The sequence below is a fragment of the Vanessa tameamea genome, chromosome 30 (genome assembly GCF_037043105.1).
Source record: "Vanessa tameamea isolate UH-Manoa-2023 chromosome 30, ilVanTame1 primary haplotype, whole genome shotgun sequence".
Classification (NCBI taxonomy): Eukaryota; Metazoa; Arthropoda; class Insecta; order Lepidoptera; family Nymphalidae; genus Vanessa; species Vanessa tameamea.
Window position 1 is genome coordinate 5,148,543 of NC_087338.1, and position 26,571 is coordinate 5,175,113.

The 26,571-nt window shown below is 32.7% G+C and overlaps 1 protein-coding gene across 5 annotated transcripts; it reads left to right on the top strand.

Moving 5' to 3' along the window:
- The first annotated feature begins 1,824 nt into the window (after positions 1-1,824).
- Positions 1,825-26,571, top strand: LOC113391670 (protein bric-a-brac 2). 5 transcript variants are annotated; one of them, XM_064219988.1, is made up of 12 exons: positions 1,825-1,972; positions 6,901-7,235; positions 7,316-7,488; positions 8,322-8,431; positions 8,714-8,821; positions 9,199-9,359; positions 9,889-9,934; positions 23,156-23,295; positions 23,733-23,840; positions 24,553-24,764; positions 25,722-25,783; positions 26,315-26,571. In XM_064219988.1, the coding sequence occupies exons 2-12, from the start codon at positions 7,176-7,178 to the stop codon at positions 26,329-26,331; spliced, it is 1,197 nt and encodes a 398-aa protein (XP_064076058.1). In that variant the 5' UTR covers positions 1,825-1,972; positions 6,901-7,175; the 3' UTR covers positions 26,332-26,571. The 5 variants fall into 5 exon arrangements, with proteins under 5 accessions (XP_064076058.1, XP_064076057.1, XP_026483499.1 ...); XM_064219987.1 differs by having other exon boundaries at positions 25,722-25,779; positions 26,315-26,570; XM_026627714.2 differs by lacking the exons at positions 23,156-23,295; positions 23,733-23,840; positions 24,553-24,764; positions 25,722-25,783; positions 26,315-26,571 and adding exons at positions 10,347-10,938; positions 11,660-12,587.

The window sequence follows — 26,571 nt, forward strand, 5'->3', positions numbered from 1 at the left end:
AGTTTTTGCTATCTGTACTCTTTTCTAAAAACATGTTGATGTACTCAAACAGATAGAATTTTTCTGTAACTATTATTAATCAATAATAATCGGTAATAAATGACACTGAAAATCGTACATTTGTTTGAGTACCTGTTTATATAAAGAGAAGTATTGTTTACAAGAAAAAGTACTGTTTACAAAATTATTTAGGTAATTACATTTGATACATCCAATTTTTTATTGGTGGTAGGGTTTTGTGCAATCCCACCATAAGTGAGTGAACGAGTGGAACTACAGGCACAAAGGACAAAACATCATACCTCTCAAAAAGATTTAAAGTAAAAGGCAGCAGGCAAAGACGGAGCTTGCAAATGTAAATAAAACTTTTAGAGGATACAGCTTTTTTGACCACCTCAAGTACACTGACAAACAAATTTTTGAATTCAAGCAATGTTTTGCAGTTTATAAAAATTGAGGAGTGATATATATTTGCATAATAATTCCTATTTTGTAAAATTTTAAAGATAAACATTAAATTATACATAAACCTGCATGTTAGCACACCTCCAGTAAATGTAGTATTTTCTATTAGCCTGGAAAGTCTGTGCTGTCCAGCTTAGACATGGTACGAAATTATTTCACTGTTCAGTAAAGTGCTTTTAAAGAGGATCCTAAATCTTATTTGAAAGAGGCCTAATTTTACTTTTAAAATAAACTCACCCTCAATTTATTATAGATTTATTGCAAAGAATAATTCCTTTAATACACCAAAACTATGTATAATATATATATTCATAAAAAAAAATTAAGTTTCTATAAATATTGAACAGAAAAGTATGCAAAGTAAACTTCCTATTTTTGGGGTCACTAGTTGACTTATAAAAGTAAAATTTTGTATATGATACAGTAATAATAAAGTTAAATATTGAAGATCACAATAGTGATTAAAAATTGTATGCTCGGCTGTGAAGGTAACAGGTAGGTATTGAGGATACCTGCATGTCGGATAAAAAACTGTAACATGGGTTTTTAATTTTTATCTACCCCTTCTCTAAAGGAAAGTGACCTAACACCAAATGGGGGGTTTACAGTTAGCTAATAAGTCAAACAAAATACTTTCGAGCTATATTTTAAGCAATCATCATTGATCAAAGATACTTTCCCAGGGTCCAAGGTACATGATTGACAATAATCGAAATATTATCACCTTAAGAAGTCTTGTGCCAGGTAAACTGTGGCGTATAAAATATATCAATATAAATATCATAAAAAAAAACTATATAAAAAATCGTAGGAACTCACTCAAATTTATCAATAAAAATTTCGATGTCATCGTAAATAAGGAACATACCTTGAATGTTCATTCTAGAGAAATGAATATTGTTATCTACATATATAACATATTTTTAAAATCAAATAAAGAATGAATATCACTGTAATCTCAGTTCTCGTAACAAAGTGATTTATCTTATATTTAAAGCATACACATGTAATCTACACCCATATTCCGTAGTAAATAGCACTATAGAAATGAACTACAGGTATGTACTTGCAGGACAAAAGCGTAAAGTTCAATACTGAAAATAAAAATAAAATAAATCAATTTTATTTCATTCGTTACATTTCGTCAATTCGTAATAATTTAATGTTGCCAGAAAAGAGTATTATCGTATAATCTTATATCGATTACAAATCGATAAAAGATACTATAATATGTACAACTTTATTTTATTCCAATATATTTTATTATATTTAGCATACAATAAAGTAATGTAATTCTTCAACACTTTATTTCTAATTTTATGGCAACTATGAATATTTCAGACGTCATATTTACAGACGTGAAATAGCTGAGTGCATGATTAAAAATGCTATTGTAAAATGTAAATGGCGACCGTGTGACGGATGGTTGCTTGCCGTCAAAATGCATTCGCAATATTATAAAAATGTTAAAAAATCTAAACAATATATCTAAATATTACATTATATGGTGAGTAAACATTAGCTTAGGCACATAATTATTGAATTACGTAATGATTAATGTATTTGTTGTATTCTCGAGGCTATTACCCATCTCACTCGTTTATTATGATTCTTTTCTGTCATTATTTACAATCGACGACGTATATGCATCTCTTTCATTCGCAGTTTTCTTGCAATAGGTTTTTCATTTTTAAGTGTCCGCGCGACTGAGACCGCGGGAGGAAAGCAGGGTCTGTTGGAAAATATGAACAAATTTGTGCTCTTAAAAATTATTGATTTTTCATAGTTAAAAAACATCAGACGCCGCTAATTGCATACGTGATGTGGTTCCGCGCGGTCGCTCACTCCTGTGAGTATATGTCTATTTTAGCATATTTGTCTTATTAGAGGTTGTGGTCGTGAAAAGTCACATTTTTCAGCACATGATAGACGACCATTTCGTTGGCTTGTGTTGTTCGCGTTGCATTAGAACCTTTCTCGGTATCTAAACATAGAATTGAGTAATTGTTTAAATATTGATTTTTTTTATTGGGGGTTTGCATGTGTGAGTCAGTCGCTCATGCACGAATGTTTATAACATTAGTTGGGGCCTGCGATATACTATTTTGGGATCGGCCAAATGTTGGCTTTGTGCTCATGTTTTAACCATTATGCTTTCGTATAGCGCTCATGAGTGCATGGAGTTATTTGTTAATCTGAAGGATATTACAGTGCCCTTTGTGTTTCTAATTTTTCATGTGTGATATATGTATAATTGATGATAAATATGGATACCGATTTACCTGTCCGGTGAGTTTCGTCCTTGTCGTTATATTTTTTTAGTTGTTAACTCTTTATCGGTCAAATGACCAAACCTAATGTTTACAGCGTCGTGGAACGTAAAAACTCTGATAAGATTATTTCGAACACACCTCAGGTTTTTGTATTTTTCGTCTCTTTACATCGTGATTTTCCAAGTATATGTAAGTTAATATTACTTACGTATAAGGTAAATTTATATCAATAAGAACTTTAAGATAGATAAGCATTCAATGTTAGAGGCATTGAATAGATCACAGATATTAGATATCGTCTGTTAAAGTCGCATGATTCACAAATCACGAGCGGTGGAGCATGTTGTTCAACATCTTCGAGAAATTTAAGTCCGCAATTTGATTCTTTTACTATCTTACGTTGACATCATATTCTTAGAAACAAAATGGATAAAACGACTTTAAATTTATACATATATAAGTAGCTTGTGTAATATTTTACGTCTGTTCAAGTAACGATGTAATCATATTAAAATATTTTAAGTGCGTTGACGCAAATTTTGTATTACAACTTCAGTTTTGCTAGTTAAGGCTAATTAGAATCCATTATTATGATAATAATGTGTGTGAAGTTTCAAATCACGTGTAACATTGTTTATATACTGGCTTGTCGATCATACTCCGTTTTTAACCACTTTCCAAAATTGAGGTTACGTATTTGACCTATTTTTATTGAAACTCTTTTAGATATTTAAAAAAATGTAATTATAACTTTTTTAAATTACATAAAAGCACTGGAAGTCATTTAAACAGTCTCGCTAATTATTTCTGACCTCTGTAACTAATCGATGTTGATGCGTTCATTTTTAATTATATACCAAATAATGACTTATTTATATAAAAATGTCATGCATAGTATTTTTTTATGAAGCCGTAAAATAAATATATTTTTGTTATTACAACAAAAGGTATAAAATATGACGTAGAACTATATTATCTTTGCTTTTTATGTTTTATTATGAATATGATATTTATTATTATTATGCTTTAGAAATATTTAGCTTCAGTCTGTATCGTGGGGATTAGAGCATCATTTCATATCATACGACAGTGATATCTATTTTGCTTAAGGATTTATAGAGCTTAAAAAAAATACTTTTCATTCGTCCATCATTAAATTTTTAATGCCATTAGCCATTTTAAATTGTAATTGTAATGAAAATATTCAAAGATTGCTAGTTGTAAAAATACCAATTCTGATTTTTTTTATGTAATTTAAATCGATGAAATGAATATTACGTTTATTGAAAGCAGAAGATAAATGATAAATATGAATAATTAGAAAAGGCATGTGATCATATCGTATAGCATGGTGGTCTCTCAATTGTCTTAAGAGGTCATTTAGCATTACGCTGTACCGTAATAAAACAAAACGTATTTCTGAGAAAATATACTGGCCTCAAAATGTTTCCAAATATAAACGATTCATACCGCGCTCAGGCTACAGACCCCCGCGCGGACTATTTCGGGCGCGCCCCTAGGGTCGTTGGCCGATGCCCTGCCAGACCCCCCGCTAGGGAGTTTTTTTGCTTATCTTTTAGATATCGCTCCCTTCTGATGCTTCAAGAGTTTAATTCGAAATGTCTACTTCAACTTTACATCTCTGCCCAATACTTCATCACCAACGAATTGCTAGAAAGAGAATAGTATGGTAAAATTGCAATATCTAATGGATTGCGGATTTGTAGTATATAAAATTAATTCTAGTACTTAATTTCTGAGACTCATGTTATATAAACATCTGTTTTATAATATAATTTAAATATATCATGAGATTGAGTCTCATGTTAACGAGAGACGGATGTCAAATGTCCAATTTTGATTGGATCTTATTTTAGATGAGGCGATTTAATCTACGCAAGTATGAAAACTTATATTTAAATTAAGAACAGTTTGATTTATTACATACAATAATTTAGTACTTCATTTGTTTTTTTTTTACTTTAATTACAATGTAACTTTTTCTTGATTAATTTTCTTATTGGAAATTATTGAGAGCTAATATTTCATTTAATTTGTGTAATAATTAAAATAAGAGATGAAAGTTGAACATGTTGTTTAACCTTTATGAGAGTATACAAATGTACATACTTTTTTTTCTTAAAATATTCATGATAAAAAAACTTAATAAATTGATAGTAAATACGAAGAACATCTCACTCGAAATGGTTTCGTTTTTCTTTAAAAACTTTGCGTAGTCGTCCCAATTCTCCTCCCTTTAAGGGGTGCTAAAATTTCCAAAAAATATTCCTCAGCAGTTATCATGACGAATGACTTTATACGTATGTATTGTAAAAAACATATAATAAAGGTTTTTACTTTGTTCTGAGAGTAAAATATACATATAATATATATACATATATACCTATATTACAGTGGAAAAATTACGCAGTCTACTAAGCTGAAATACTCCCTGAGCTGTGTAATAAGGTCGTTTCAATTAATTTATTAGTCCAGTTTATTTCTATATTGATTGCTGATTGATTTATATTCTAAATATATATAATTTACTAAAACTAATTAATTTTATTTAAATCGCCTATATTCATTGTATACTACATTATTAATTATTTATTTTCGTTTCAATTCGGCGGCCACTCCGACCGAGATGTATCTGTGATATTTGTCTTAAATATTTAGACCAAAATATATTAGTAATTTGTCACTTCACCAAATTTTATCCCGGTATTCGTAAACCGTACGCACGTACATACGTATGCCATAATTATAGGTCTATACTAAAATTATTTAAAAGTGATTTAATGTGAAACATGTTTATTATCGAAATATGTTAATTCATTCGTACATTAAAAGTCATGTCATTCATAATTAACACTTAATTAAAATAACAATAACGACGTTTAACAAAATAAAACGAAAGCTTGCTTATGTATGAAAAATTGTACACACAGCTATGTATAGTCGAAACTCGCCGTTGGGGTCAGACCATCCCTCGTTTTACGACGGCTGATATTGATTTTTTATGTTCAAGCGCCTTTTTATTTGTAACTTTTACTGTGGGGGAATTTTCCGACGTACGTATTGCTATCCTGCTCCAACTCATAACGAAACAATTATGTAGTCGATGTAGAAATGGTTGTCGTTTTCAGGAACGCAATTTTTTAATGTATGAGTGATTAAATATATAAATGAATGAAAATAATCAAATAATGAAAGAAAAGTATTTATTGCAATAATTTATATCTTATAAAAATTAATATTCATATTTTTATTCGTGAAAATATATTATATCGATTTGATATTTTAAATCAAAATCGATTTTTATGTAATGGCAATTAAAAATTAAAAAATAAATACGGTGGCGCGAATTTTTGTTTAATTCAACGACTCAATACAATATCTAAAATGATCATATGTTATGTACATATTAGCTATAACGGTTATATTAATATTCGGGATATAGTGTAGTCTTTTAACAATCTAATAATTTAATTTACGGAAAATATAATATACCCTGTTCAAGTTAGCTTGATCTTTTTGACAAACGGGTTAGTGGTGAAACAGAAAATATAACATGTATAACAGTCGATGGAACGATGGAATGCGTAATTCAAATTAGAATTCATTATTATTTTTTAAAAAGAGTTATACCAGATAAAGAGACCCCAACCACTAGCCAAAAAGGCCCAATGGACCCCCGTTCGTAACAATAACTTAACAATTATCTTTAATAAGGATTTTTGTAATCGGTATTTGTAGCAGTTACTGCCTGTTATTCGCGTCCCAACTATTCCGACCGATGTAACATTGTACAAGCGTCTATTATTTTCAGTGTTCCTATTTAAATTTTACTTTGAAGCAATAATATATAATAGAAAAAGTCTTAAAATTTTCGGATAATGCTTGAATCTTCAGGAACTTTTGTATTATATGTATTTATTTAAATATTTTTACAATTGTTAAAATCATTAAATTAATAAAATAATATGTTAGTCAATAGTGATTGCAAAGTTATGTCGATCAGAAAAATAGTATTTCAACTGATACAACTTTATATAGAAACGGTCGAGGCTAATATTGTTTTGTGAAATTTTATATCCGTTTAGTGTTCATATGTGACTTTAAACAAAGTTTATTAATAATATATTATTCTTGTTTTCAGGTTTCCAAAATAAACCGACATTCTTGCAAGTTCCAGTATTCTAAAAATATATAGTCTAGTCCTAAAGTTTCTACTTGAATTTAAAGTATTCTCTGTACTTAACTTACTTTTAGTAAATATCTGTGATAAACAAACCTTTTTGGTGGACCTTATTAAACAAAGCGTGCAATTTTTTTTTACAAATGGACTGATTTAATATTGGCCAAAGAGTACTTAGTTATGTATATTAATAGTTAGATTATATTATTGTATAAAAGTTAGTGTTCGACGAGAATATGGCGTTACCTCCACAACAGTTCTGTGTCAGGTGGAACTCCTACCACACAAATTTACAGGTAAAACAAAAGTATATAATATAATTTTAAACTAATTATATAAATTTGAATTTAGAATTAAACAAATGTTTTCTTTACAGGCAGTATTCCCCCGCTTGCTCTTAACTGAGCAGTTTGCTGATGTCACTCTTGCTTGTGAGTCAAGGCAGCTAAGATGCCACAAGTTAGTGCTCTCAGCATGTTCTGCGTACCTCGAACGGCTGCTACTACAAAATCCATGCAAACATCCTATTGTCCTCATGAGGGATATGCGGTGAGATTTTTAATTATTTATTTATTGTTTATATGTAACAGAATTATAGATAAGCAATGTGTATACTGTCAAAGAGAAGTTGGCTTATCTGTATCTTGGGTTATATGGGATGTATTGTACATTTGAGGGTAAAATAAATAAATTAAATTTAAAATATGTTAGGAGACACTTCAAATGTAAACTTAATATATATTAAAATGGATCACCTTATACTGAACCCAATGGTAATAAACACATGACCATTAATTAATGATACTTTAAATTTTGATACCCAAACATACATAAAGTCGAAGGAAAAAGAGCCAATGTACCGAAATTGTGCTTTTGGGAAGTTATGTTTCATTTTCAACTTTAAGTTTTATTTTTCAAAATTACAATTTAGTCACTTAAGTGTTTCTTTCTTTCCAATGGTATTAATATATGAATATATGTCAACAGATGAATAAGGAACCTCCTCTTCTCTCGTCTTTATTGGGAAGTTAGTTAAAAATTACACGCAATGTTATTTATGAAAGTACAAGATTTGACTTATGAAATCTCAGTTTACTTAGAAGTTTTCAATAGAAGTATTAATGGTCATTGATCCTCTTTTGAACTATAAACCAATTTTTATACCGTCAATCCCCTCCAATAATAGGTTCTAAGATGTCCTATCCCTCTTTGAGGTACAACCCACTCAATAATTACCATTCTACAATACCTAGTATTGCTGTGTTTTAGTTTGAAGGGTGCGTGAGCCACTCCAGGCATTTATGACATAACATCTACATTCCCAATGGTGATGCATTTATATAAAAAAAATGTATCTACATTCTCATGTGTTTTATGTGCAGGTTCAGCGAGATGCAAGCTCTCGTGGACTTCATGTATAAAGGTGAAGTGAATGTCACACAGGACGAGTTGCCCAGTCTACTGAAGTCTGCTGAGGCATTGCAAATACGAGGTATGTCTTAAGTGAGAACAACAGACTGCATGAAGTAATTTGTTACTCGTTAACTGGATTCTTTATTCTTTTACTCTCATAGTCCAATCGGAATGGGAAATGTAGCACTGCAGAATTTTATATAGATTACAACCATTGGTTTGTAAATTTAAGACCATAGTTTTATTTTGATGAAATATCGATTCCAAGAGGTACTTAGCGTGTTCGTCCGTTTATACAATTTTTTTTTCTTGATTGTATCGTTTATTTCTCGTGTTCAGTAAACAATTCCCCGTGTCTCAGGTCTGTGCTCCGGGGAGGCGGGCGCGGGGGAGGGTCGCTCGGAGTCACGTGACTACACGCTGGCCAGCGACGCGCTGCTCGCGCACGCGCAGCGAGACGCTCCGACCGGTCAGTACTCACACCCTGGAACTGCATCGGGATATCTCTTCAACAACCTATATAATATATAGTTATATTTTTTGACGATTGTATTCGTATTAAAACATTTATTTGTTTCTTCACAACCTTTTAACATACATATACAACTATGCATTTACATAGCACATATATACAGATATATATTCTATATATCTTACTCAATGCAGAGTGGCGCCGATGTCATCACATTAAATGAATCGACAATTAAAACTCGTTAATACATCGGCTGTCATTTATTCCGTTGACGTCACAGGCACATTGTAAAAGTACTTTTTAATTCACTCAAAATTATGTAAATCATGCGAATAAATTTATGCAGTATACTAATCTAAGATTGTCATCCTCAGCCCAACAACACCAACAACAGAAACCAACGAACACAACAAACGGCCCGAAGAAAAGGAAATCCGAGGAGAGAGAGAAAAACCCAGAAGTGAAAGAGGAGACGGTCGAAGAGGATGGACTTTATTACGGAGAACTGGACAACGATCACTTGGAATATAACGAGGTATTAGATTTTGGTCCTCGTGACCGGATATCGACGGTCCTGCGACTTACATTTCGTAAACCAATGGAGAGAGAGAGAGAAAGAGAGAGATGGCTTAGGATTACTTGTCACTCATCAGATATTCTACCGCGAAACAGCAATACTTAGTATTGTTGCGTTAAGGATGAGTGAGTCAGTGTAACTACAGGCACAAGGGACATAACATCTTAGCTCCCAAGGTCGATGGCGCATTGGTGTAATGTAAGGTATGGTTATTATTTCTTACAGCGTCAATGACTGGGCGGTGGTGACCACTTACCATCAGGTGGCTCAATTGCTCGTCCGCCTACCTGTTGCACATAAAAAAGAAGGGGGGTAATAATAGATACCACTAACTCATTAGTATTGCGTGTTCCGGTTTGAATGAGACCTGTCAAGTGCCTGTAGTTACCTTGAGGCACATAATATCTCAGGTCACAAAGTAATTTTTTTTATAGTTCTAACACAATTGTCAGAAATGAACCAATTTTTTTTTCTATAATTTTTCCAGGACGACGAATCTGGCAAACCCGGCAGCAGCTTGGGGCAGACATCAGGTGAGCAGTGATATATTTATATATAAAAAACATTTTTTTTTTTAACATTCAATGTTTATTTGCAATGTGACTTTCGTTATGTCACTTGCTTAAAAACATTTTTTTTTTAAATAATTTTTTTTTTTTTAATTTCGCGTTTGAACCGCGTGTGATGCGAAGATCATATTGTGAATGGGCATTGTGAAAATAAAAAAAAATGAATGTCTGTAAGGTAGGCCGAGTTTCGATATTTGAAAATTGGTAGATTATTTTTTTCGGTAGATATTGAACCATGAATGTTGTAAAAAAATTTGTTCTATTTTTTTTTTGGTTATGGTATATCTTACAGACATGTCATTTGTCGACTGTGTTTTGAGCATTCATGGTTCACAAATGATTTTTTTTTCACATAATATTGTGTTTTCTTTTTTAGGGCAAAGGTATATACGCGTTAAGCCGGAGAGCGAACTTTTTTTCCATAATAAACTCCAAAACCTAGCGAACTCGGAGTACATGAGTCGCTTGTCTAAAATGAATCCCACGGAAATACAAAATGAATTTTCGAAATATGGCCTCCAAAATATGTCAGAGGATTTACAAAAAAACGAAAATGACTTTTATAAATCTTGGCTAGAACAAAATGGCGAATTGGAAGTATCCTTATTAAAAGCTAATCAAACGAAAAAATCCAAAAACGACGTAAAAAATCAGAAATCCGAAGTCGAATTGATACCTAGGACGAAAGATGCTACCACTAAGGAAATTTACCCGAAAATCGGGGAGAAGTTAGTCCGTAAACGTGGGAGGCCGCCTATATTTAAGGATAAAAATGTTGATATAGGCGAAACGGTTCTGAAGGCTGATTTGGATCAATTTCTCGAAGGAAAGGAGGTTAGCTCGTCAGGGTTGTCCAGGAAGGATCTGGAGAGAGTAATGATGGGGAAGTTTAACCCGAATAGACGTTACTCGAACGAGGCTATGTGGGCCGCTCTGATGGATGTCAAGAAAGGAGGAAGTATATATAGGTAAGTGTTGTTTTTTTTATTTGTAACATCTTTCCTGTAATCTGTGGGAGTGATACCTTAGTTAGGGACGGAAGTATGTAACAGGAAACCGGGGAAGCGCGCGCGGTGCTCGGATTGGCCGTCAGATGGCACAAATCCGTTTGCCGAGACAATATTGTTTTAATATTACTAAAATTGGATGTCACATGGATGACACATCATATACGACTTCTGGAAGGCTATTTTTTAAAATTAAATATAAGCAGGGTGTCTCGCCAATCCGACATCTAATGTTTAGTGGTCACCAGCCCCCATTGAAATATTAACCACCCACGGGCAAAGCCGCAGCCGTAAATTAATGTTGTTATTTTTGTATCTTTATAGGAGGCACCCTCCCAGATTATGTAATCAAACATATTCAGATATATTTCTTCGACAAGATAAAAGTATTAACTTGGTGGTAGGACTTTGTGCAAGCCTGTCTAGGTACCACCTACTTATCAGATATTCTACCGCCATACTTAGTATTGTTGTGTTCCGGCTTAAAGAGTGAGTGAACCAGTGTAACTATGTATTTACACTGGAACTAATATCTTAGATCCCATGGTTAGTGGCGCATTGGCGATCTAAGAAATGATTAACATTTCTTAAAGCGCCAATGGATTTAGGTACTGGATATACAACCAGGTTACCCAGTCTGCAAGCATATTTTCAAATATTAATAAAACTTTTTTTCTTTCAGAGCGGCGCAAACGCACAAAGTCCCGAGGAAATCTCTCCGCAACTGGATGAAGAGGTGTCATATCAAATCCTCCTTCCCGATGCCGCAGCAATTGAAACAGTTTGTTGAGAATAGCAAGAAGCAACGCGAATATAAACACGATATACCTGACAAACCGGATACGGTCAGTTTCAACCCGGATATAGATTTCGGTAAACATTTTTTAACATGTAACACAGTGTCCAGCGACGATGAGAAAGTTGAGAATAATTGTAATGACAACACTGCGATTAATATGTCATTACACGAATGAATTCGAAATATGAATTATTTTTTGCACTAGCAACATTTTAAGAATGGATATGTTATGGAGATTAATTTATGTTGCGATTGTATAAGATTTAAAAATGTCTGATGTTTTCGTCGGAACGTAGAATGTTATTGCTTACATACAGAGAGACGCGGTATATGAAAAAAAAAAAACAATTATATATATATAATTAAATATTTTAATTAAAAATTATCTGAAAACTTTACTGCCAAAGATTAAGCAAAGATTTTATTAAAAAGAAAATCGGTTTAAAGAAGATTTTAATTTTTTTTTTTTATCAATTATTTTGCAATATTAAGCCCCAAAGATTTGTATTACTATTTATGTTTTAAAAAGAAATGAATTGATTTTAATTCTTATGACGACTTCGTTAATATGGAGGTCTTGTCACGTATATTATTTTTTTGTTTTATTTATTGGTTATTATTGATTGTATTAGTATAATAGTTAATTATTGTAGGAAATGTGAAAAATTGGCCTTTTCGAAAATTCGTGTGCTTGTGGACTTTGTCCGGGATATAAAAAAGACTTAATGAAATTTTAGAATAACATTTTTTGTAAGTTACATTTTGATGTAATAGCAATTCTATTATATATGTTATTTTTTTTTTTTTTATTTCTCTATAAAGAATTTGGCTAAGACTGTAATTTGATATGATGTTGAAACCTTCATTGGGTAATTATGCACTGTGTAAAGGTGCCAGATTCGTTCACTAGTCCTTCGGTTATGGTCGTTTTCCATTGTGAGGGAGGGGGAGGGGGGGGGGTAGTTTCATTGGATATTTTAAAAATATAAAAATAAATACCATCAAAAGTTTTTCTATCGAAACTATAGTGTGTAAGAGATTTATAATATTATATATGTATAAAGATTTGCTATTACATATATATGCTTAATTATATATAAGGTTAATTTATTTGTTATATCCAATATTATATTGTACTTAAATGATGTTTTTTTTTAATGGAAAATTCATCGAAATTTCTTATAATAGTTTCTGTGGCGAGTGAAGTCGGATTTTCGATTGATTATTATAAAAAAAAATAAAACAAATACATCAACATACAAATTTGGGATGTTGAAATAAACCTATATAATGTGATTTCAATAAACAGCTTTTTGTTGCTATAATAATGTATGGAAATTTCTGGAAAATGATGGAACTTCATGAAAATATCTAAGCAGATGGTGACCACATACCGTCATGCGAGTTTGTTCATTGTCTTACTGTCGTTTTTAATAGCTGATCATTGGCTTAGCTGCTATAAATACTATACGCTTATTGGTCAGTTTTTACGTCATCAACTGTCAATGATCATTTATATTGTTATCGAAATTACGAAGTCAACTCGCGTTGAAGTAACGTAACACGTTCAAACGTTGAACATATATTTAAAATAATCAATCCGAAACTCGACTAGCAATCGAGGCCTAAACTAATTTCTATGTTCCTACTCTGTAACTAGTTTTCAACGATTTATAATAATGTACAGATGTGATGTCACTTAGGTCTTTTTTGAACACAGATATACATAATATTATTATGTTTTTAGGTTTTAAGTTAACATAAAAACTACTATCAAAATATTTATTAATATTGTTATATTATATATTATGAGACGATGAACATCACACGTGTCACGTCAATAGTCTAAATTCAAAGCGTGTGAAACTGCGAGGCTTAGTTACTGATATAATAACATTATATACTAAAAACCTTCTCCGAAATGTGCTCCATATTCTGGTAAAAGTTTTATGTATATTGATTTAGTAATTTTATCAGTGAGGCTTTACAGAGAAGCCGTCTTCTGATTTATAAGTATACTTACTGCCCGGGTGAAATGATAATTTTATTCACTTTCCGATCGCAGCACCATTCATTCATTATCGGGTCCAATCAGAACCATTCAGTCCAATATATATATAAAGATCTTGATAGGGTTACTATGTACTATTAAAGTATTATAACTATTTGTGGATCTATAACCGAATTTTTCAATACAAGTATTATTTAATTCAAATAAAATGTATATCTATTATTTTAATTGGCAACTATCTGGTCATTGACGGCCATTTTGTTTTACTGACGTTACCTGTTAAAGCAACGGGGCGCCATTTTTGTTTCGATTTAAATTTTATTATATACTTGTGTAAAATGATATTTGACGTTTATAATAGACAGAGTGATATCACATTATGTATTGAAATGATTCGTTTGATTTATGATTCGGTTTATTTATTACATTTCCGAGGCGCGTGTGACGTGAACGTTCTAAAATTGAAATTTAAAAAAAAACAGTGTTGCCAGGTATAAATATCTGGTGGGTATTTATTTTTTTCACGCGCGCCTCTAATCCAAAAAGTGCCTATTAGTATATAATAAAATAAACATAATATTTAGTGTATAAGACTGTAGATATAATTATTGTATCAGTGTTGTATGCAGTATTATGTTGGTTTTTTTGCAATTAATTAATTAGATACTTATATTGTATATTTATATTATGTTGTCGGTACTTAATAGATGATTTGATCGTCGATTTTTTTTTTAAAACGATTTCGTAATTCTTCGTCGATTTTAATCTTATTTGTAAACGATGTAAACGAACTTATGACGGACTTTAAACTATACTATACTGATATATATATAATATTATCAAAATCGTTAAAAAAAATAGTGAGTTCTCCAGTAGATAAATTTAGTTTTCTGTTATATAATAACAACTGATCGGGTAGCTGTTATATATATTAATCTACCTTCAAATATCATAAATGGCCAAGGACGTTTAATATATTTTTTGATTAAAGTATTTATCGGTATGGAATTATTATGAATATAATTTCGTTTTATTTTTCTTACATTATTTACAAATTTGATTGAAATTTGATAAAGTGTTCAATGTTGCCAATTTTGTATAATTCTCGAAAAAAATTCAAATTATTTAAAATTACTCATGACGAAACAGGTCCAATGAAATATTATCTAGGTTGGTTCTTTGAAACACACGTTGACGTTTATATTTGTAAAGCTATTCCGTAAGAACAAACTCAGGTCGGAAAGCGAAAGTAACTCTGTCTGTCTGTCTGTTCACGGTCGAAACACTGAACCGAATCTGATGAAATTTGGTATGAAGTAAGTTTGAAATTCAAGGAAAGAGATCGCGTTTTATGTCTAACGGCTGACCACCAACCCTTTAAAGGCAAGCGAAGCTGCGGGCAACTATTTGATCATAATAATGGCATATCAATGTGTTGTCAACGTTTCACGAATTGAGTTCTTACAGAAAAGCACAGATGGTACCACACATGTGGTTATTTTTTCATCAGTTTTTCATTAAAAATGGCGACGCTTTATATTTAAAATATGTACATGAATAAGGTGATGATACTATATTTAAATTAGTAAGACTTATGATTTTGAGTCAATGTTGCCAGTTTAAAAAATATTTGTTTACACGATAAGCTTTTTCGATTGAGTGTATCTTTAGAGTTTGTAATGAATTGAATATTTAAAAATTATTTAACAAATGAAATGTTTTTATTCGTTGGTAATTCTTTAGATTATGATTTGTCGGTATTGGGGTTTGACATATGGACACGGCAGCGACATTTAGTGGTTGAAATAGAAACTAATTTCAACGGTAGGAGGTATAAAGATAAAAAAAACTTAAAATTCGATTTGCCCTACAGGCAGTTCACCTAACTACTTAAGTATATTCACTTTAGATTTATTACAAAAATTCTGATAACACCGCCGCCATTTTTCACCGATACCACAGACTATTAAGATCTCGACCGATGACGTCACTTCGATTCAAGGTCAAAGTTTTTATCTATCTTTCCTCTTATAGATCCAGTGTCAGATCACGATACCTTTTAAAATAGTCGCAACATCGTCATACAGCTACGAAGATATGTAAAATCATATAAAATAATAGTATTATTGTGTATAGTATAGTAACCATGTTCAACCAGTGTTTTCTTCCGACCACTTTATAAGTAAGATGTCCGCCCGATTATGATAAATATTATTATTAATCATTGTATCAGTTATATATGACGGTTTAATAAAATAAATATATACACGTAGTTGTGTTTTTGTGTTGAGTCTAGTGTTTCCTGTTTCCCCGGTGGTTGAATTGCTTGTTTTACCACTAATATGCGTGCGGTTTTAGTGGTGCGGTTTTTTGTGTGAGTCAGTGGAATTAATGAATGGTTTACTTCTTGGTGTGCAAACTATTGAGGGGGGTGACCACCTGGTCCTACTGCACGAAGGACATAAGTCACTGGTTAGTGGTATATTGGTGGTGTAAGGAACTGCCACTATTTCGTACATTGCGGATTTATATATTGGCGGTGATCAATTTCCATTTTCGTCAATGAACAGTCGAACTCGAAATTATGTATAAATTTAGCACGTTTATATAATTTGTATTTTTCATATTAATGCAAGTTAATAAAAATTGATGGTACATATTTTTGATGCTGACTGTACTCTTTTCTTAAACACAGTCTAGCTCCGAAATACTATATTAAGCAACCTTATTACATTTTGTATATAAATTTTTATTCGTGTGTCAAAAGATCATTGTCCCAGTGTGAAAAATATATATTTGTCGTTTAAAAATACTTAGACATTTTGTCACGGTTTTCTCTCAATTGAAGATTAAAAGTGACGGTCGGTTTCTTTAAGTTTTTGTTACGTGTCGCAGAAAAGACAGATAAAAAATATATCGGAATGCTAGTTGTCATTATATTTTTTTAAATATTCAATTCTTGTTTGACTGAATTAAATTTGACTTGGGTTTGTTTTTTTTTTTCAATCATATAGTTTGTTAGAATTATTGCACTGAGCATATAATGCCAAGTTAATTAACGGATCATCGGGTATATTATTAGACGGAAGGTTAAATTAAAATACCTTCAAATAATTTACTGCGATTTGTATTTATAATTTTTATTATTTTATTTAAGCCGTTCCCAGTAAACAAAGTATTATAAATAGGTTTTAAAAATTGTATCTTGTTTTTTTTTTTTAAATTATATCAATAGATAATTTAAATCAAATATACAACACAAAAAAATCGATATTTTGACAGTTTATTTTCAAAAAAAAAAAAATGAAATTTTGCCTTAATGCATGGTTTTTTTTCGAGCGTACTTTATTGATCAAATCCTTTAAGGAATCACAAAAAATGTTTGGAAATAGTCTCGAAGTCCATATTCATACAATGTAAAATACGATTGCATTATTCGTTTTTGGGATAGTTTCTTTCCCTCGACAGGGTTTAATTAATAAAAGCAGCATCAACTTAAAAAAACTAAATGTGCAGTAGTTGTCGTCAAAATCGGCAACGAGAGTTTCGTGCCTTAGAATACAACGTTTGGCCATTGAGGTTTGCTTAAAAAAAATTAACCTGTGTAACGGATTATGTTTCAACGTCAAAATTATCATTAATTTTATTAGAGCGGCTTTTCCTCGCTTTTTACTCAGCGCTACCCCGTCCCCTCCTGTAGGAAGCCAGGAAAAGAAACGCCCTGTCAAGATGACACTGACAGCTATAGTGTTGCCATTATCCGTAACAAAAAAAAAACTCCCACAATAAAACTAAAGGGCCGTTTCTTATCCTCGCTTGTTGCAGGTGTGCGGACATCGACTGAAATAGTGACGCGACACTTTATCGATATGGACCACGGGATACCGCTGAACATACACGCGAGGCCGCGTCTAGTCGGACGAAGACCGAACGCGATCGTCAACATCGAAACGGACGTCTTTCAAGAGAAATCATACAAGCAGTATTCGTCACAGCATTTACGGGATGCGCTCATAGCGGTGAAGAAGGGGTACAGTGTCTACGCGGCTTCGAATAAATACGGCGTGCCAAGGAAAACTTTGCGGAATTGGATGGAGAAATACGACATTAAGAGTCAGTTCTCCAAAGGTCGTCGCGGAACAAGGTCGAATCAGATATTGGATCCGCTGGATTTGATGTCCGAGACCAGATCTGAGAGGTTTGAAGGTAGCTTGTAAGGTACAGGTACATAAACAGAAAACTAATATATTTCAAATATAAACCATATTATTATATACGTGAAGGTTCAATTTTCAATGGTTTTAGAAGATGGAAGATCCATTGAATCCCTTATTTCTGTAATTCTCAATGTGTTTAGTGAACTTGTCGTTTTTCACATCTAGAAAAAAAAACAAAGAATTTTTCATTGTTTAGTTGTTCTTGAATCTAAAATTTGTATATAGACCCTTATTGAACGCGTGTGAAACCGGGACGAGTAGCTTTTATAATAATATATCCTTAAATCTTCTCCAAAGCGCGCTGCGTCGTTTGTGGTACCGTCGTTACTTCTGATTTTCTATAACACAAGTGCTTTAAAACCTCAGAGTAATGTATGTGATGTTGTCCAAATTAAAAAAAAAAATCGTTTGAATCAGCTAAACTCAAAGTGATGGAACTTTTTCGGTATTGATCGTTAAGAAATACCAAATAAAATACAAATAAATAAATAAATAAATAAATAAATACAAATACCAGCTAATTATAGAAAGATTGTGGTTTATTTTTGGTGGTACTTAACATAAAAGAAACTGGTGGTTCCCCTTCTGTGTCCCTCGTTGAAGGATAAGAGTTATTTTCTTCAGGTGACCTCTAAACTATAAAATTTAATTATTGAAAAGGTTAATTAGATGCCATTTTAAATATTAAATTGCTAAATATTAAATTTAGTTTAGTATAAAATATGTTCTTTAATCGTTCGATATTGGGGTTCCGCAGGCACTGAAAAATATTCGAATGTGTATTATACTATATAAATCTCTTGTTCTTACTGTTTATTACTAATGTAATATTAAATATAAGTATTAAATAAATTTTCATAATTTAATACTTAACATATTGTGTAAAATAATATAATTATTAATAATAGGAATCTAGAAACGTAATCGTTTTATCAAAAGTAAAAATTACGTCACGGACTGTTAATGTCTCATTGCTGGGCTGAGGTTTCTTCCGGAGCCTTTTGCATCAAAATGATCCACGTGTAGATTTCTAAGGCAGACATATTCAAGATATTTTCCTTCATCGCCGAGCATGAGATGAATTATACACTTTACATATGATAAATTCAATAGTTGTTTCTCTATTTGAACCAGCAATCTTTGGTTTTTTTCACGTGCCCTAACCACCGGTCCAACTCGGATCTTCATCCTTATCCCAATTTTACTCGGGGTCGGCGCAGCATGTCTTCTTCTTCCATACTTCTCTGTCGGACGTCATCTCACAAGTAACATTCTTTCTGGCCATATCGTCTTTCACACAATCCATCCATCGTTTCTATGGTCGTCCCCTACCGCTATATCTTTCTGATATATGTATATATATACACATGTACGTATGTATATATATATTTATATATTCATTATTGCAACCACAAAACATAATTTGATTGTTTAATCAATAAAAGACTTGAATTATTGTGTCAAATTTAACGAAATGAGACTTCTATAACAGGTGGGCTTAGAATTTCAAGGTCGAATTTGACATAGAACTTTGATATGTGTAATGTTTTAGTGAGAAGTGACGCAATCAGGTTTAATTTGTTGAATTATCGCGACTGCCTGAAAGGGTAATGTTATCAGAATTTATGTATGTATGTATGTATGTATGTATGTATGTGAGGTTTATTTTTTTCTCCACAACTCAAAGAATCCTTACATCATCCCGAGTGATACGGTCTATAAAAATTTTGAAAAAATCGTTACTTATTTTTGTGTTTATTTTTTTTTTAATAATATTATACGGAACACATAGATAAAAAATGCATATTATACAAGTCCGACTCGAGTTAATTATTTTGTACTCAAATTTGCAATGTAATCTTTATTTGTAACTGACTTGAAACAACTATTGCATATTGGTGATACATAGAAAAATATCCGGTTTAATCGCCAACGATAGCCAAATCTTGGACTATTGAATTTTGTTCGGGGGTTATCGCTAAAATTCTGCTCGTATCCGTATCATCTCATCTTAAATGTCTGCCATGTTTTCGTCTCGTAATCTTAAAGTTAAATCATATTAATAATTAATTGTATAATAAGTGTGAACTGGATTCGCACAAGTATACTTTAATGGTATAATAATTTTTTTTTTTTTATCTATGCAACGTTTTATTTAAGTAATATATTTAATTGAAGAGTCAATATATATGTATATATGTTATCGTAAAATTGTAAGGTTGATTAGTTTATAATAAATTAAGATATAGTCTATTCCAGCCACAGGAAAACAAAAGCAAAATAAACAACATCTGACAGCAAATTGACGCGATGTCATTGGTCGAGAGCTCGACTAATCTATGATTTTCACTATGGGTTTGCAAAAAAATGGCGCTTTCAACGCTGAGTGCAATAGTGCTGTATTATAAATAAATTTATATTATTCAAGAACTGTTTGTAGTGTAAAATATATCTGACTATTATAAATCTAAGGTTTGATTATATTATCTTTGTCGATTGGAATAGACTAGATAGAATAGACAGGCACTTGTCGAATATTGTGGACACTTAGCAATTATATTGTTTCGGAGTTCATTTTGGTTCCAATAAAGTCATTAAAATCTAATTCTATTCCTACTAATAGTATATAATAGTTATTTGGTGGTAGGTCTCTGTGCTAGCCCGTCTGGGTAGGTCCCACCCACTCATCAGATAATCTACCAAACAGCAGTACTTAGTATTGTTGTGTTCCGGTTTGAAGGGTGAATGAGCCAGTGTAACTACAGGCACAAGGGACATAACATCTTAGTTCCCGAGGTTGGTGGCGCATTGGTGATGTAAGGAATGGTTAATATTTCTTACAGCGCCATTGTCTATGGGCTGTGGTGACCACTTACCATCAGGTGACCTATTCGCACGTCCGCCTACCGATATCATAAAAAAAAAATACCGGTGCTTTGCATGGTTCCGGGATCAAAATTATCGTAGGCTCGTAGGTTATTACGGTCAGTGGCGTAAAAGTAAAATAAAGGTACTTAAACATTTTCGCATTTATACAAATGTGTAATTTATTTATTTCGTTTTCTATAGTTATTTATGTACGTTTTTAAATAGGACTGTTTAGTTGGTTACAGTAATAAGTTAATAGTGAATTTTTTAAACGTTGTTTCCTTTTTTTTTTTGTCTTTTGCGTTTGTCCGTATCTATTTTGCAGAATTTTACGATTTTATCAGTGAATCGATATTCGAAATTTACTTGTTTAGGGCTGTTTGTAAGTCCGCCTGGGTAGGTCCGACCTCATCACATGTTCTACCGGTAAACTGCAATGCTTAGATTGTGTCCCGGTTTGAAGGATCTATGAGTAGTAGGGCCGTAAAACACTTGTTCCCAGGGTGGTGATTGATAATGTTAAGGGATGATTACTATTTATTACTGTGCCAATGTCTATGGACGGTAGTGATATTAACCACCAGGTAGCCCCTTTGCTCGTCTGCCTACCTATTTTAAAATAAATAAATTCCTTGCGTAGGCCATGCGTACTACAACCATTTTTTGTAAATTATCTTAAATATATAAAGAATTTAATTTATATTTAAGGTTTTGACTATATAAAATACCTAATTTTAATAATGTCTAGTCTAATACTTAAAGATTTCTAAATGTGTCAAAGAAAATAGATATTTAAAGTTAATTTTAAGATGTATATTATTACATTGATAGTATTTAAAGTATATTGAATATATCTAATAAATGTCGTGATTTTTTATATATGGCAATATTTATAGTAATTGACAGCCATTTTTCTTAAGTGTCAAATTGTTTTTTTTTTTTTATATTTAGTTCCTAATAAACCAAAGTAGTTAAAAGTCCAAAGGTTGTTATAATTTGTTTTGATTTTGTTGATTATTTATAATATAAGAATTGTGATTAGATTAATTAAGTTATATATTCATTATTTAAGTGATATAATATTTTTAAAAGGGTAAATAAAAGTATTTGAAATAAAGGTCTTATTTTATTCTGCCTTAAAAGTTGTTTAATTTTTTTTTTTAATATTCGATAGCAACTTAAATGAAAATTACTTTATGCTATTGAATAAACTAATACACTGGATCGAATTTAGATTTAAATCATCTTCTATCTATATTTTACCGCCAAACAGAAATATTTAGTATTGTTGTGTTCCGGTTTGAAGTGAATGAGCTAGTGAGGCACAAGGAAAATCAGAGGAACAGTGCCCAGGGCTAGGGGTGCCTTGGCGATGTAAGGAATGGTTAATATTTCTTACAGCACTATAGGCAGTGATGAGCACTTTCAGTGAACCCATTTGCCGGTCCGTCTACGTATGAAATAAATTTCTATCTAGCGTCCCATGAAGTTCTAAATTGAATAATTAAGTTTGTTAGTCCAATAGTGGTTTTGGTAATTAATTTTGGTATCAAAAGTATCCAGTGCCGGATTTAACATTAGTGACGCCCATGGTCACTGTATTGGATGGATGGATGTTTGTAATTAAATCACACACTGAACGGATCTGAATGAAAATGACACAGACACTTTATAGTCTGGAGAAGCAAGCGCGGAAACTAATCTGTTCGATAAACGGGAGTTCCACAAGGAGAAATCTTTGGTCCTATTCTATTCTTTGTATACATAATTGATATACACAGCAAGGTGCTAATTTAGGATACATTTTCAGAAATAAAATCAAACAAACGCTTTGATTGGTAATAATGGACAGTATATAGAAGGTAACAAATTTGTTGGACGAGGAAGAACTTTCTTCCCCATCGTGGTCGTTATATTAGAGAATGGACAAGTTAGTGTAAACAATATTGATAAATGTAATTTCTTCTCTATTGCCACACATACCGCAGCTGTAACACTCACTTAGAAATTTAAATAATCACAATTTAAAAGTGAAATAAAATAATCATTGCAAAATGAGACAAGGGTTAGGTTGTCAACTATTAACGATTTGACACTTAATTGGTGGTTTCGCGAGCAACTTCATCATGTGGCTTCAATGTGCTTTCGCATCATAATTTTTTTTGTTAAGACGCCAAAATAATTATAACTTAAATAATATCGTTGATAGGTATTCCATTAACAATCAGACTAATGATTTCACAGAGAGCGTAGCTTTAGGTCAATGGGTTTAACTTTTTCCAGAATTCGCAATCGCCAACGTCCAATGTCAATACGAATGCAGTGACACGGAACCTGAAGACAGAACAACTCGGGCGACTGGTGACCACACTTACGACACGCGAGACGAACCACCTGCCTTCATCATACATCAGATACCAGCGGTATGTTGTTGTTTTTATAAATCAGTTAGATGGACGAGCAAATAAATATAATAAATAAATATTGGACAACATCACATACATTACTCTGATCCCAATGTAAGTAGCTAAAGCACTTGTGTTATGGAAAATCAGAAGTAACGACGGTACCACAAACACCCAGACCCGAGACAACATATAAAACTAATGAACTTTTTCTACATCGACTCGGCTAGTAATCGAACCCGTGACCTCGGAGTTTAAAAAATTACACTATATTGTCGAGACTCCGCTTCAGAAGCGGAGGTCCTGGTACGTCCGCTCTAGCCAATAGACCAACGAGACTAATTGATAAACGAGTGTTAAAAACCCGCGGCAGTTTTAAATCCGGTATGGTTCTCATGAAGCTAGATGAGCGTGAAGTGTTTATTAATAATTAATTAGATTTATATAATTTCCAGACGTCAAGCTCCCAGGGTCCCTTCGTGGAAGTTCGACCAGGTCTGATGACACTCGCGCCAGGCTGCGTCCCCGCAGTCAATGTTATACATATTGGTGATAGATCGCAGGTATCAAATATGATGTTGAAGAATTTAGAATTATTGTTGAATATTTATTTTTAACAAGCACATTAACGCTTGAAACATTAATGATCTAATTTTAAAGCGGGCGAAACTGCGTAGTGTAGCTTCTTATCTAATACTATGATATACTAAAACCTTTGAAACTCGCTGCAACTTCTAGCATAAGTTTTACGGATATCGGTTAATATATTTTTTAAAAATCTCCATATTTGTTCGTTAAGATTTTTTTTGAGTATAAATTTTGGCCAGTAAACAAGGGCCGAAATGCTAGTGGTTCGTGGTAAGTCAAGTGAATTTCCATGTGCTGAATTTATCTTTAAAATGCAACTCGTAATCGATGGTGACGATAAATGTCCGTATATTGTGATATTGTCGGAATATATTCTGAAAAACGTGCGTCCAACTTGCGTACATCAAGTGGAGACCTTTACCCAGCTGTGGGATATTTTGGATAGATATTGGGAATAGACTTTGGCACTGTGGAAATCACTGATATTTATAATGCGTCTCCAAGCTCGAGGACTAATACGTTATGTCCCTGATGCCTGTAGTTACTCGGAGTACTCACTCTTCAAATCAGATAACAATATTTAGTACTGCTGTTTGGCAGTCGAATGTGTGGTGAGTTGGTGGTACCAAGTAAAAAGTAAGCTGTTATTTTACTATGTTAAAAAAATCCTCATTTATAATGCCACAGATAACAAACAACACGGTTGTCAACAACAATGCGAGCAACACTAGTGTACCTCCCACTTTGGGCACTCCGAACGTCAGCCAGGACTACTCCAGTATGAACAAGAGGATACGACGCAGCGAAGTGGTGCTCCGGCAGGCGGCGGACTGCGTGTCTCGGGGCTCCACGTTCCAGACTGTATCGGAACAGTTTAATATACCCATATCTACAATACGGTGAGTTGTTTCCTGATCGATTGTTACAGTGGCATTTCTTGAGGAAGACTAGTCAACGACACAGGTTTTGCAATTCAAGTTACCGCGGAAACACAAGTTCACTAATCGCTGACTCATAATTTTATGGGATGAAAATCCAAAACCTTAAAGAATTCAAGCTGAGCATCAACGGCTTAACGAACCTCATGGTCACCGTTCAATTTAGTGCGTAGTTTCCGGTCATATTGTTGTTCATGTATGCCAACACAAGTTAACTTTATTTTCTTACTCTATTCAATTGGACAATTTCCGTTAATGTAATTGTTTTAAGTTTAAAGTTACGAGTATTAGATTACTAGCTGAACTTGCGGTTTTACACGCGCGAAATTTATAAAACACAAACTTCCAACCCCTGCTTAGCAGATACACCCTATAAGGAACCTACCTGCGAAATTTCAAGTTTGTAGGTGCTACAGTTCCTGAGATTTCTTGATTAATCAGTGAGCGGTATTTCGCTTTTATATAAATAGATTTAGAAATTGTAAAAGAGGTAACAGGTTGGCTTTTTATGGCATCGGTAGGGGGGAAATATGCCAAATAGTAAATGGTCACCACTGCCCATATACATTGGTACCGTACGAAATTTGAATCATTTCTTACGTAACCAATGCTCCTCCAACTTTTCGATCTAATGTTATGTGTCGTGTCTATAGCAACATTGGCTCATTCATTCAAACCAGAACACGACAATGCTAAGTACTGCTTGGTGGTAGAATATACGATAGGTGGTACCTACCCAGAAGGGCTTGCACGAAGCCCTACCATCAAACAAATGTCCTTATCAAGATTCTGCTGCAGCTGATATTTGGCAGATATTGACGTCACTCTTGTCTGATTCCAACGTTCCTTACATTAAACGAGGCAAAGGCGCGTCGTGTAAAACATGAATGTTATAAATACCTATAATTTAATCTTCAGCTTCTTCATGGCGCGTAAAGGCATCCTACCGCGCAGGCGCCGTGGACGCAGTACTCATGTAGGTAATTTTTCTTTTACATACACTAGAACATACACAAAATCTACTTTCTCACCAACGCCCAAAGACATTGTCACTGTGACAAATGCTTAGTATTTCTTAAACTTAAGAGTATCTAGCACCATTGTCTGTAACAGTACTGGAGTGTTAAGAGATACTAGTAGGGGTAAAATAGTTGTTAAGTAAGTGGTGGGGCTTGATTTGAATAGAGCTCCAAAACTCAGTTTTGGAGCTGAGAGATTATCAAATAATAATAATTGTATTTAACTAACATGACTGTATTTTTGGATATTGAAAAGAGTAACCACTGAGTTTCTTGCCGGTTCTTCTCGGTAGAATCTACATTCCGAACCGGTGGTAGCTTTACTTTAAATAGTTTGTTAAATAACGATTCAAAAGCGCTTGTAAAAGCCTACTTGATTTTTTTTTTTCTTTACTTGAATAAAGTATATTTTGATTTTGAATGCTTAATTTTTTTATGTAAATGCCTTTATGGCTGTATTTTTTTTAATATTTTTTTTTTGTAATATTGTAGATGGTTCGAGCTTGTAGTCCCGAAGAGCCTCCTTTTCACATGCAGCACTTCAAACTTCCGGATATGTTAGCTTTGAGAGCTGATGATGAACCTCCTAACACTTAGAAACAACAAAAAAAGTATATTATCTATGGCTGTATATTCGCTTGTCTTTACGTAGATACGAAAAACTTGTCTATGGTCAGTGATGTTCATCTCATAGAGCATTTCATTGAATGAAATGATAATTACTATTTATATAGAATGTTTGTTACTAT

Coding starts and splice junctions, on each gene's coding strand:
- LOC113391670 (XM_026627714.2), top strand. CDS start 7,176: ATGGCGTTACCTCCACAACAGTTCTGTGTCAGGTGGAACTCCTACCAC. Junction 9,935..10,346: donor CAGCTTGGGGCAGACATCAG/GTGAGCAGTGAT, acceptor TTTCTTTTTTAG/GGCAAAGGTATATACGCGTT. Junction 10,939..11,659: donor AAAGGAGGAAGTATATATAG/GTAAGTGTTGTT, acceptor TTTTTCTTTCAG/AGCGGCGCAAACGCACAAAG.